The 13836-nt window shown below is 38.4% G+C and overlaps 1 protein-coding gene across 1 annotated transcript in view; it reads left to right on the top strand.

Moving 5' to 3' along the window:
• The window catches only part of LOC150080579 (uncharacterized), a 46758-nt gene that overhangs the window by 19135 nt on the left and 13787 nt on the right, over positions 1-13836 (top strand). The window contains exon 3 of the mRNA XM_090380745.1: positions 12335-12588. Within this exon, the coding sequence (XP_090236871.1) occupies positions 12335-12588 (254 nt within the window). The remainder of the gene's footprint in view (positions 1-12334; positions 12589-13836) is intronic.

Raw genomic sequence — 13836 nt, 5'->3', positions numbered from 1 at the left:
ATGATACAAGAAAGCAAGCTTATACAGCATCAGCCAAAACACACACACACACACACACACACACACACACACACACACACACACACACACACACACACACACACACACACACACACACACACACACACACACACACACACACACACACACTCTTCCCATTTCACCTATCCGTTCCTTCAAAACGTTTGTCTAGTTCTTCCTTGTATTTATTTCAGCTGTCAACTTCCACAACGACATATGGAAGTTTGTTCCAGCAATCAACTACTCGCTGGCTAAAGGAAAATTTTAGCACATTTATTCTGCAACAATCTTTCCTCAATTTGAATTTATAATCTTGAATATAATTCATAATCTTCAATTTATAATTTTGAATTAGATAATCAAGTTAGCAAGAGAAAGTAGCCCATCATTATTGAGCTTGCTCAAACCATTCAAAGCCTTAAACACCTCAATCAGATCACCTCACAGGTGTCCAGTCTTCAGATGCTGCAATTTGCAGAACTGAAGATTTTCTTGGGAAGAGCACCCCTTTGTTCCCCTCGCCAAATCTCGTGATGTCAAAATAATTATTTGTATCTAGTTCCTTTGTGACCACATTGTAGTATCCACTCAAATTGGTTAGACAAGACTTCTCCTTAACAAATCCATGCATTAACATTAGTAGAGGCATATGGTTCAAAAAAGCAAGCTTATGCAGCATCAGCCAAAAAAAAAAAAAAAAAAAAAAAAAAACACACGCTCCCATTTCACCCCTCCGTTCGTTCCAAGTACCTGTCCAGCTCAGCCATAAATTTATTTAGGTTATCAACTTCCACAACAAAGGATGGAAGTCTGTTCCACCATCCAACTACCCGCTGGCTAAAGTCAAACTTCCACACATCTATCCTACATCTGTCTTTCCTCAATTTGAATTTATGCCCTCTCAAATGATTATTCTGAGCAAGAGGAAGAATTCCATCAGCATTGAGCATGCTCAAACCATTTAAGGCTTTATACACCTCAATAAGATCACTTCACAGGTGCCTAGTCTCCGGACACTGTAATTTGCAAAATTTAAGCCTTTCTTCTTAAGAGCAACCCTTTGTTCCATTCACTAATCTTGTTGCCCTTCTCTGTACTCGTTCCAACAGCTCTACGTTCTTCTTAAAATGAGGCCTCCAGACCTGTATACAGTACTGAAGGTGTGGCCTGACCATTGCCTTATACAAGGGGATAATCACCTCTTTATTCCTGCTAGAAAAATTCCTGTATATCATTGACAAGACACTATGAGCTTCTCTTGCAGACCGTCTGCACTGCTCAGAAAACTTCATATCTGCCTGCACAATTACCCCCAGGTCCTTTTCGTTCTCTACCACTGTCAGTGTAGCACCACAGAATTGATACGTCAATTCTGTTTGCTGCTTCCCATATGTAGTACTTTACATTTGTCAATGTTAAACTTCATTTGCCACCTCTCAGCCCATCTACTCAACTTTTCTAGATCCTGTTGCAGCAGCGTACTGTCATTAGTGTCCTTAACAACCCTTCCAACCTTCATATTGTCTGCAAACTTCGACATTAAGCTTGATATACCATCATCAATATCATTTATAAATATAGAAAACAACAATGGACCCAATGCCGAACCCTGAAGGACTCCACTAATAACATTAGTCCACGATGAGCAGTGTCCATTGATTACCACTCTCTGTCTTCTCCCACTCAACCACCCCTTTATCCATAGCAGCAATTTGCCTCCAATTCCACACTGCTGCAAATTGTGCAGCAGTCTTCCATGTGCAACAGTATCAAAAGCCTTTCTAAGATCCATTGTCTGAACCAAAATTGCAGTGTTTTCCTTGGTTAAAGAATTAATGCAAATGATCCTGCTTTACTTCTTTAATCGGTGCCCCTGTTATTTTTCCTGGAAGAGAAGTTAAACTAACAGGTCTGTAATTAATCAGGTCACACTTTGAACCCCCTTTGTGAATTGGGGATACATTTGCATATCTCCAATCTGCAGGGACCTCCGCTGAATCCAAGGATGCTCTCATAATTATGGCTAAGGGTTTGCTTACTTCCTTTGCTGCCTTTCTTAGTATAATTGGATATATCCTATCCATCCCAAGTGCCTTTCTTATGTTTAACTTCAACAATTTCTCTTCCACTTTTTTCTCAGTTATTACAAAATCATTTACCTTCTTGTTAGAGTTTGATAAACTTCTGGCAACCCCTTCCCTAAAGAAATCCTTATGTGTGAATGTAGATGCAAAATACTCATTCAGTTTGTTGGAAACCTGAGCAGGATCATCAACAGCAAACAATCTATATTCAGTGGACCAATTTGATTCATCTCCTTCTGGTGTTTATATAAGTGAAGAAGTGTTTGCTGTTTTTCTTTACATCTTTTGTCAAAGATTTCTCATAATCTGCCTTTGCTTGCCTAATCTTCTTTGTGACTTGATTACAGACTAGTTTATATCTACCATAGGTTTCTGTGTTGCCTGATAATTTGTATGAATCCCATGCATTTTTCTTTTCTGCCACTAGTCTCAGTAGTTCATCAGACATCCATTTAGGCCTAGCCGGGTGGGTAAAGCGCCTGCCTGGCAACCCAAAGGTCGCGGGTTCGAATCCCGCCTCGGGCTTGGATCAAAGTACTGCGAAAAACCTTGGGAGGTGCACTATGGCCACAGAAGCCGATGCGCCAATAACTACAAAAAAAAAAAAAAAAAAAATTAGGCCTAAGCCTTGAACAGTATATTAGCATTAACATTAGTAGAGGCATATGATGCAAGAAAGCAAGCTTATTCAGCATCAGCCAAAAAAAAAAAAAAAACACACAACCACTACTCCCATTTCACCCCTCCGTTCGTTCGAAATACCTGTCCAGCTGAGCCTTAAATTTGTTTAGGCTATCAACTTCAACAACAAGTGATGGAAGTCTATTCCACAAACCAACTGCCCGCTGGCTAAAGGCAAATTTCCGCACATCTATCCAACATCCGTCCTTCCTCAATTTGAATTTATGCCCTCTCAGGTGATTATTATGAGCAAGAGGAAGAATCCCATCGGCATTGAGCATGCTCAAGCCATTCAAAGCCTTATACACCTCTATCAGATCACCTCGCCGATGCCTAGTCTCCAGACTCTGTAATTTGCAAAACTTAAGCCTTTCTTCGTAAGAGCATCCCTTTGTTCCATTCACTAATCTTGTTGCCCTTCTCTGTACTTGTTCCAGCAGCTCTACATCCTTCTTGAAATGAGGCCTCCAGACCTGTATACAGTACTCAAGGTGTGGCCTGACCAATGCCTTATACAAGGGAATAATCACATCCCTATCCCTGCTAGAAAAATGCCTGTATATCATTGACAAGACACCATGAGCTACTCTTGCAGCTCGTCTGCACTGCTCAGAGAACTTCATATCTGCCTGCACAATTACCCCAGGTCCTTTTCATTCTCTACCACTGTCAGCGTAGTACCTGTACAGAGTTGATATGTTGATCTGGGGTTACTGTTTCCCATATGTAGTACTTAACATTTGTCAATGTTAAACTTCATTTGCCACTTCTCAGCCCATCTGCTCAACCTTTCCAGATCCTGTTGCAGCAGCATAGCATCAGTAGTGTCCTTAACAACCCTGCCAACCTTTGTATCGTCTGCAAAAAACTTGTACATTAAGCTTGATATACCATCATCAATATCATTTATAAATACAGAAAACAACAATGGACCCAACACTGAACCCTGAGGAACTCCACTAATAACATTAGTCCACGTTGAGCAGTGTCCATTGATTACCACTCTCTGTCTTCTGCCACTCAACCATCCCTTTATCCATAGCAGCAATTTGCCTCAAATGCCACACTGCTCCAATTTGTGCAGCAGTCTTCCATGCGCAACAGTATCAAAAGCCTTTCTAAGATCCAAATATATAATATCAAAGTTATTCTCTCCATCCAGCTCTTTTGTGACTACATCATAGTATCCAATCAAATTGGTCAGACAAGACCTGCCCTTAACAAAACCATGCTGTGTCTGAGCTATAACTGAATTCTTGTCTAGATGATCCTGCAGTGCTTCTTTAACCAGTGCCTCCATTAATTTTCCTGGAACCGAAGCTAAACTAACAGGTCTATAATTACTTGTGTCAGCCTTTGATCCTCCTTTGTGAATTGGGGTTACATTTGCACATCTCCAGTCTATGGGTACCTCCCCTGAGTCCAAGGAAGCTCTCATAATTATGGCTAGGGGTTTGCTTACTTCCTTTGCTGCCTCCTTTAATATAACTGGATAGATCCCATCCACCCCGGGTGCCTTTTTTATGTTTATCCTCAACAATTTCTCCTCCACTTTCCTCTCAGTTATTAGAAAATCATCTAGCTCACTGCCAATGTTTATTTCACCTACGACATTCCCCTTCCTGAATAACTCCTCATGTGTGAATGTAGATGCAAAATACTTGTTTAGATTGTTAGCCACCTGAGCAGGATCCTCAACTGTTGAACCATCAACATCCAGCGGACCAATCTGATTCATCCCTTTCCTTCTTGAGTTTAAATAGGTTAAGAACTCTTTTCTGTTTTTCTTTGCATCCTTTGCCAAGGATTTCTCATAATCTGCCTTTGCCTGCCTAATCTCCTTTGTGACTTGGTTACAGACCAACTTATATCTATCATAGGCTTCCATGTCACCCATTAATTTGTATGTATCCCATGCATTTTTCTTCTCTGCCATATGTCTCATTAGTTCATCTGACAACCATTTAGGCCTGAACCTTGAACAATATTTCTTTGTTGGTATGTAAAGCCTGGTAGCTTCCAAGATTAGTTCCTTGAATGCTTCCCATTTTGAATTTGCTGTTGGTAACATCATCAGTTGGTCCCACTGTATAGAATTTAAATACTGTCTCAGACCATCATAGTCGCCTTTACGAAAGCAAAAACCCTTCCCTTTACCTCTGATGGTAGTTACCTCCTCGAATAAATCCCACTTCAGCACACTGTGATCACTGCCACCTAGTGGTTCCTTTATCTGCAGATTCTTAATGCATGAAGAATCACTACTGATAATCAGATCAAGAGTATTACTCCCTCTAGTTGTCTCCCGAACATGCTGGTGTAGAAAGCAATCATCCAATAAATCCACAAAAGCCTTGCTAGTGTGTGAGTGACCAACCCACAAATTCCATTCAATATCTGGGAAATTAAAATCCTCCCATTATAAGACTCTCTGATTTACTGGCCCATTCTATTTCCCTGTACAGTATCTTATTATACTCATCAGAGTCATTAGGCCTATAGCACACTCCTACTCTCAATTTTGATTTACCTGTGCTTATGTCACACCAAACTGACCATCGATGTCGACTGGCTTCACTTCCTTGGATTTTATGTGTTTCTTAACTAATAGCATAACCCCTCCTCCCTTCCTGTCCTGTCTATCCTTTCTGTAGATGTTGTACTCCCCAAATTCCAATTCTGCATTCCTTATATCTGTGTGACACCACGTCTCTGATATCCCAACAATATCTGCCTTTAATGTTTTTGAGCAATACCTCAAATTTATCAAATTTATTTACTAAACTCCTAGCATTGGTGTACACGCAAGTATACATGCACCTGTTTCTATTCTTAGCTACCCTAACACAACCCATGTGTATACTTGTACCGCAATGACTTCCAGTAGTCTCTGAAATATCCTGCATCTTGTTTTTCAGGCTTCTGCTCATTCCAATAGAAGCAGTGCAAGAATCTCTTTCACCTCTGCCACTGGCTACTGTTAATCTATTAGTCTTTGTCTCCCCCCAAGCTAGCAGTTTTCCGACCCACCTAACACTGCCTCGATAGCATCAGCAAATATTCTTGCACCCTTTCTATTTAAGTGTATCCCATCCCTGTAGAAGCAATCTCTCCTGTTAACAAGTACAGTCCAGGCTGAAAAAAATTCTATCCCTTGAGTTTAGTTAGTATGAAAAGCCTAGTAGCTTCCATGATTAATTCCTTGAGTGCTTCCCATTTCGAATTTGATGTTAGTAACATCATCATTTGGTCCCACTGTATAGAATATTAAAACTGTCTGAGATGACTGGAGTCTCCTTTATGAAAGCAAAAACCTTCCCTTTACCCCCAAATTCTAGTTGTATCTTTAATTAAGTAAATCCTACATCAGTACACTGTGATCACTGCCACCTAGTGGTTCATTTATTTGTAGATTCTTGGACTAATGTTATTAGTGGATTCCCTCAGGGTTCAGTGTTTGATCCATTGTTGCTTTCTGTATTTATAAATGATATTGATGATGGTATATCAGGCTTAATGTCCAAGTTTGCAGATGATACGAAGATTGGCAGGGTTTTTAAGGACACTAATGACAGTATGCTGCTGCAACAAGATCTAGAAAAGTTGGGCGGATGGGTTGGGAGGTGGCAAATGAAGTTTAACATTGACAAATGTAAAGCACTACATATGGGAAGCAGCAACCCCAGAGTAACGTATCAACTCTGAGTTACTACACTGACAGTGGTAGAGAATGAAAAGAACCTGGGGGAAATTGTGCAGGCAGATATGAAGTTTTCTGAGCAGTGCAGATGGTCTGCAAAAGTAGCTCATGATGTCTTGTCAACGATATACAGGAATTTTTCTAGCAGGGATAAGGAGGTGATTATCCTGTTGTATAAAGCAATGGTTAAGCCACACCTTGAGTACTGTATATAGGTCTGGTGGCCTCATTTTAAGAAGGATGTAGAGCTGTTGGAATGAGTACAGAGAAGGGCAACAAGATTAGTGAATGGAACGAAGGGTTGCTCTTACAAAGAAAGGCTTAAGTTTTGCAAATTACAGTGTCTGGAGACTAGGCACCAGCGAGGTGATCTGATAGAGGGGTATAAAGCCTTGAATGGTTTGAGCATGCTCAATGCTGATGGGATTCTTCCTCTTGCTCAGAATAATCACCTGAGAGGGCATAAATTCAAATTGAGGAAAGACAGATGTAGGATAGATGACGGAAATTTGCCTTTAGCTAGCAGGTGGTTGGATGGTGGAACAGACTTCCATCCTTTGTTGTGGAAGTTGATAGCCTAAATAAATTTAAGGCTGAGCTGGACAGGTATTTGAAACGAACGGAAGGGTGAAATGGGAGTTTTTTTTTTTTTTTTTTTGCTGATGCTGCATAAGCTTGCTTTCTTGCATTGTATGCTTATGCTAATGATAGATTCTTAATGCATGTATAATCACTGCTGATAATCAAGAGTATTACTCTCTCTGGTTGCCTCACAAACATGCTGCTGTAGAAAACAGTGATCCAATAAATCCATGAAAGTATTTATGGTGTGCAAGTGACCAATCCACAAGTTCCAGTCAATATTTGCACAGTTAAAATCTCCCATTATAAGATAATCTGAAATACTGGCTCACTCTATTTCTCTGCACAGTTGTTCGTTGTATTCATCAGAGTCATTAGGCCTATAACCTACTTTCATTTTTGCTTTCCCAGTGCATATGGCACACCAAACTGACTTGACATTGCACTGGCCACTTGTATACCTGCACCTGTTCTTAGTCTTAGTTACCCTAACACTGCTCATGTATTTTCTTATTCCATAATGACTCCCAGCAGTCCTTGAAATCCCTGGCAACTTACTTTTCAGGCTTCTTCTTGTTCCAATAGAAGCAGTGCAAGAATTACTTTCTCATCTGCTTGTGGCTATTGTTAGTCTGTGTATCCCCCAAGCTAGCAGTTTTCTGACCCACCTTACACTGCCTTGATAGCATCAGCAGATATTCTTGCACCCTTTCTATTTAAGTGTGCCCCATCCCTGTAGAAGCAGTTTCTGCTGTTAACAAGCACAGAGCACTCTGAGAAAAATTCTACTCCATGAGCCTTGCATAATCTTTCTAGGTGCTGAATTGATTGAGAAGGCTCTTATGATGTACTCCCTTCTATCGTGTTTGGGCAGAAGTGCAGACACTTCCAAATTTAACTCTAACTCCCGAATTTTTTTCAACATTGATCTGTACTTGTTAAATAAGTCCGCAGATCTCCTGCTCTTAATGTCATTAGTGCCAACATATACAATATCACCTTTTGTACCCTTAAAATCTGATATCTGCTCTATAACATCATCAACTTTTACCACTGGCAGATATACCCTGGTCCTATTCCACTTATCCTTTTTACACAATATATTTCCTGTTTTCCTGACAGTTGAGTCACCGACAATAACTAGCTCTTGTGGGACTGACACATTCTGCTTTGAAGATTGCTGCTGTGTTGCTTGATGCCCAGGAGTGAGCTCTGGTATTGAGTTGGGCAGCTGAGAACAAAGCAAATTTTCACACTCTCTGCACTAGCTGGATCATGTTCTGTTCCTGAAAGTTCTGAAACTATTTTGCAAGAAGTGGCAACTTAAGTTTAATGTTGACAAATGCAAAGTACTGCATGTAAAAAAAAAAAAAAGGGTAACAATAACTCAAGAGAAACGTGCCAACTGTGTGGTACTACACTCAGGAAGGTGGAGAATGAAAAAGACCTATGGGTAATTGTGCAGTCAGATATGAAGTTCTCTGAGGACTGCCAGAACAGGTCATGTAGTTTTGTCAATGATATTTAGGAATTTTAGCATTGGCATTAGTTGAGGTATAAGAAAGAGCAAGCTTATAGAGCATCAGCCAAAAAAAAAAAAAAAAAAAAATCTTCCCATTTCACCCATCTGATAACTCCAAATGTTTGTTTAGTTCAACCTCAAATTTATTTAAGCTATCAACTTCCACAACAACCGATGGAAGTCTGTTCGAGCAATCAACTACTCACTGGCTAAAGGCAAACTTCTGCACATCTATTCTACAAATTTCTTTCCTCAATTTGAATCTATGCCCCATCAGGTTCTTAATCTGAGCAAGCGGAAGTATTCCATCAGCATTGAGCCTGCTCAAACCATTCAAGGTGTTGTACAACTCAATCAGATCACCTCACAAGTGCCTAGTCTCCAGATGGTGCAACTTACAAAATTTAAGCCTCTCCTGGTAAGAGAAACCCTTTGTTCCTCTCACCAATCTTGTTTCCCTTCTCTGAACTCATTCTAGCAACTCTACATCCTTTCTAAAATGAGGCCTCCAGACCTGTATGCAGTATTCAAGGTGTGGCCTGACCATTGCCTTATACAAAGGGATAATCACCTCCTTGTCTCTGCTAGCAAAATTCCTATATATCATTGACAAAACTCCATGACCTGCTCTGGCAGCCTGTCTGCACTGCTCAAAGAACTTCATATCCGACTGCACAATTACTCCCAGGTCTTTTTCATTCTCCACCTCCCTGAGTGTTGTACCACACAATTGATACGTTTTTCTTGGGTACTTCTACCCATATGCAGTACTTTGCATTTGGCAATATTAAACTTCAGTTGCCACTTCTCAGCCCATCTACCTTACCTTTAGCATACTGTCTTTACTATCATTAATAACCATGCAAACCTTTGTATCATCTGCAAACTTGGACATTAAGCCTCATATACCTTCATTGATATCATTACTAACATAACAACGTTGGGCCTAGCACCGAACGCTGCGATAAAAAAAAAAAAAAAAAGTAAAGTGCAGCCATTTTCAACCCACTACAGGATGGAAGCCTCCTCAACAATTCATGCTGAGGGAAATGGACCATAATCTGCCACGCTGGTCCAGTGCGGGTTGGCAGGTCGACCGTATTCAGCAGTCAGGGGCTTGAACCCCGGTCTACTCAAAGAGCGTGTGCTACTGCACTCCCGCTCCTGCCCACTCGGCTACGGAGGCCGCTAACCCTGCGATACTCCACTAATAACATTAGTCCACGTAGAGCAGTGTCCATTTATTACCACTCTCTGCCGTCTCCCACTCAACCATCCCTTTATCCATTGCAGCAACTTGCCCTTAATGCCATACCACTCCAATTTGTACAGTGGTATTTTGCTAGCAGAGACAAGGATGTGATTATCCCCTTGTATAAGGCAATGGTCAGGCCTAACCTTGAGTTCTCTGCATACAGGTTTTTAGGCCTCATTTTAGGAAGGATGTAGAGTTGCTAGAATGAGTACAGAGAAGGGCAACAAGGTTAGTGAGAGGAACAAAAGGGTGTTAGTTGAGGTATAAGAAAGAGCAAGCTTATAGAGCATCAGCCAAAAAAAAATAAAAAATCTTTCCATTTCACCCATCTGGTAACTTATTATAAGTTTAATAAGAGAGGCTAAATTCTGCAAGTTGCAGCATCTGGAGAGTAGGCACCTGTGTGGTGATCTGATTAATCTGTATAATGCCTTGAATGGTTTGAGCAGGCTCAATGCTGATGGGATACTTCCGCTTGCTCAGATTAAGAACCTGACGGGCATAGATTCAAATTGAGGAAAAGACGGTTGTAGAATAGATATGCCTATGTTTGCCTTTAGCCAGCGGGTAGTTGATTACTGGAACAGACTTGCATTTGTTGTTGTGGAAGTTGATAGCTTAAATAAATTTAAGGCTGAACTAGACAAACATTTGAAGTGAACAGATGGATGAAATGGGAATGTTTTTTTTTTTGGTCCGATGCTATATAAGCTTGCTTTCTTGCATCATATGCCTCAAGTAATGCTGAGTTGAACATTTTTTTAGGCTGTGATGTGTTGGAGAATCGTGCCCTTTGGTTCTCCCTGAGCCACTGCACTCCCACTACTTTTGGCCTGTTGCTTTGCTGCTCTAGTCTGGAACATGATTTTCATTTAAGTACAATTTAATTGATTAACAATGAAAATTAATAAGATTAATAAATTTAATTGATTAATTTACAATACTACATTATGCTAATAGATTCCTAAATGCAGTGATATGTATTATGCTATCTAGTTTTATGTTTGTTTGTTATTTGGTTTTTAGGAGCATTGGCAACTAAGGCCATATTGCTCCGGGGATATGCCCTGACCTTTCCACATCCTCCGTATTTGGTAGTCATGGGCTCGAACCTCGGTCTAATCAAGAAGCGTGTGCTATGCACTTCTGCTCTTGCCCATCTGGCTATGGAGACGGCATCTAGTTTTATGTTATACCTTTATGCTATCAAGTTAGAGATATACTTTATGCTATACCACAACAATTACAATTTTAAATTAGTTATCTTTAGCTAAAAACAAAAAAAGATATGTTCCCAACAAGTCATTAGAACCTTCAAGCTACTTATTTATCACAATTAAAACCCTGCTATTCCTCTGTAGTACTGGTTACTTGCTACAATATTCATACAAAAAAACACTGGTACAATAGCAGTACGAGTAGTGAATTGTAATTTACAAAATCACTAGCTAAATTTAAAAATAAGCTAATGAACATGACTAAGACTGTTTAATCTATTTGCAGGAGTTAAAAATTCTGTGTCCTGGCACTTAAAATCTCTTTTACTGGATTCAAAAAGTATTGAGCATGAAGGTCTAGTAGATATTATGAAAGTCCTGTTACCACAACTTCATATCAAATTAAGGTTAATGAAGTAATCAGTGAAAGGTTTAGAAAGGGTGGTAATTTTATTAGTTATCCTTTCAGCCTGTTTTTGTCACTTATAAAGATATTGTTGAAAATATGCTCAATAAATTTAAAAAATTTGGATGCAAGGTGAGCTTAACTTCATGTTTTGCATTTTCACAGACTGTGAAAAAATTGTTATTTTTTTTTTAACAGAAAACATTAGTTTTGTCAGTAAAGAACAGGGTGTGCAATTCCTGCAAAATAGAAAATAGATGGAAAGAAGTTTCAGGGAAAGTGGAATGTAAATATGATAGCAGATTATTACTTTGCTTTAAAAATTAAATGTCATTTATTAATGCATAATAAGAAAACCACAACTTCATTTGACACCTTAGCATTTACCCCAGAAAATCTGAAGAATCTGTATAAATGTTCACTTTTTGTATCAATCTTCTATTTTCTTTGCTTTAATTGACTAGTTTTTTTTTTCATTTTATCATAAAAATTATGCTAATTGTTATTTAGATAAATCAAAGAAAGCAGAAGAGTGATAAATCTTTACATGATACAAAAAAAAAAAAAAAAAAAAAGTTTATAAATTTTGAAATTAGAATAGCAGACTTAGGAAAGGAATATCCAACATGCATTAGACTGGAGACCCCATTCAATTGGCTTAAATATGTATGTCTGTATAACCACGAAAGCAAATAAGAAATACGTTAATATTTGTGGTAAACCTATATGCAGTATAAGAAATATTGACTTTCGAAATGTTGATTAATAAATATTATTCAGTGTTTTAAAGATGCATGATTTTCTACTTATTTTTCTTTTTTTAACTTGATAAAGAATATTTTATATGTAATGACTATTTTGTTTAGGCTGCTGATGAAATATTCTTCTATGGTGTTAATTCAAAAAAAGAATTCCTCATTGTGCGTGTAGCTAGAGAATGTAACCAGGAAGCAGAAGTATGGCTGCATCTAAGACTGGCTAGTAACAAAACATATTCCTTATCTCAAAATTCTTCAACAAAGCAAGCTGGTATTTCTCAAGCTTTTACTGCAGGAGGTCTAAAAATTCAATATCTTAGTCCTATGAGAAGATGGAGAATTTTTTTTAATGGGATAATGAGGTAAGCATATTTTAATTCTTGATAGTTTAGCTTTGAAGTTCTACTTCACAAGTAAAATAGTAAAATATTTTGTATATCAGTATCTAATGGAAATTTTTTTTTTTTGTTTTTGTTTTTGTTTTTTCTATCATAGGTAGTTGAAGAAAATTTTATGAGATGTAAGGAAAGAAAAGTCAAAGTGATATTTAAATATAGTTATACAAGGGCTGATCAAAAAATATTGAGATGGAAGTCATGCATTATGTGGGTTCTGCTACAATGAACACTGTCAAGCCAAAACACATCCATTAGTATAAAAATTATCTGGAAAATGAATTAAATAAAATCTCATCATATTTACATGGATAATTTATTGTAAATAAATTATGTAAAAATTTATTCTTCAGCATTGAATCCTTGAATACACTGAACACTTGCAGAGCACTGGCACTCAGCCATTTTGCATTTGTGACAATGATATAAGCACCAATACAAGATTGCACTGGGGGGTTGTTATTTCTGACATTTAGCATTAGCATTAATACAGGCATATGATGCAAGAAACCAAGCTTATGCAGCATCAGCCAAAAAAAAAAAAAAAAAAACCCACTCCCGTCTCACCCCTCCGTTCGTTCGAAATACCTGTCCAGCTGAGCCTTAAATTTATTTAGGCTATCAACTTCCACAATAAGGGATGGAAGTCTGTTCCACCATCCAACCACCTGCTGGCTAAAGGCAAATTTCCGCACATCTGTCTTTCCTCAATCTGAATTTATGCCCTCTCAGGTGATTATTCTGAGCAAGAGGAAGAATCCCATCAGCATCTGGGTGCGAGATTAGCCTGTGCAGACATTGCTCCTTAAAGCTCTTGAAACAGAGAAGTTTTTCCTGATTTATTTTCTGCTTTATTAGTTTAAATTGTCATATTAACTTATTTTCTAGAGTAGCTTTATATTCCTAGTTACGATACTTAGTTTAAAGTTTAACTTAGACAGAGATTTAGTAGATATTACTTAGTATCGGTAACGGTATCAAATCCACGTGTTACAAATTGAACGAGAGGTCTTTTTTTTTAACCAAATTTAGTCGATTTATTAACCAATTGTTATATCAAATTATCTTCTATAAGTAGATTATAGACCTAGTCTGGATCCTTAGTTTATTCTAAATTGAGATAGCGAGATTTGGAAGCTAATCAATACTTACGAGTCCGTAGAAATATCGTTCGAGAATTCCCGCCATTTTTATACAATAGCATAAGCTTAGTGT

This window comes from Mastigoproctus giganteus, chromosome 9 (genome assembly GCF_048544385.1).
Source record: "Mastigoproctus giganteus isolate SK-2022 chromosome 9, ASM4854438v1, whole genome shotgun sequence".
Lineage (NCBI taxonomy): Eukaryota > Metazoa > Arthropoda > Arachnida > Uropygi > Thelyphonidae > Mastigoproctus > Mastigoproctus giganteus.
Note: the sequence above shows the minus strand (reverse complement) of the source record. Positions and strands in the feature narration are given on the sequence as shown.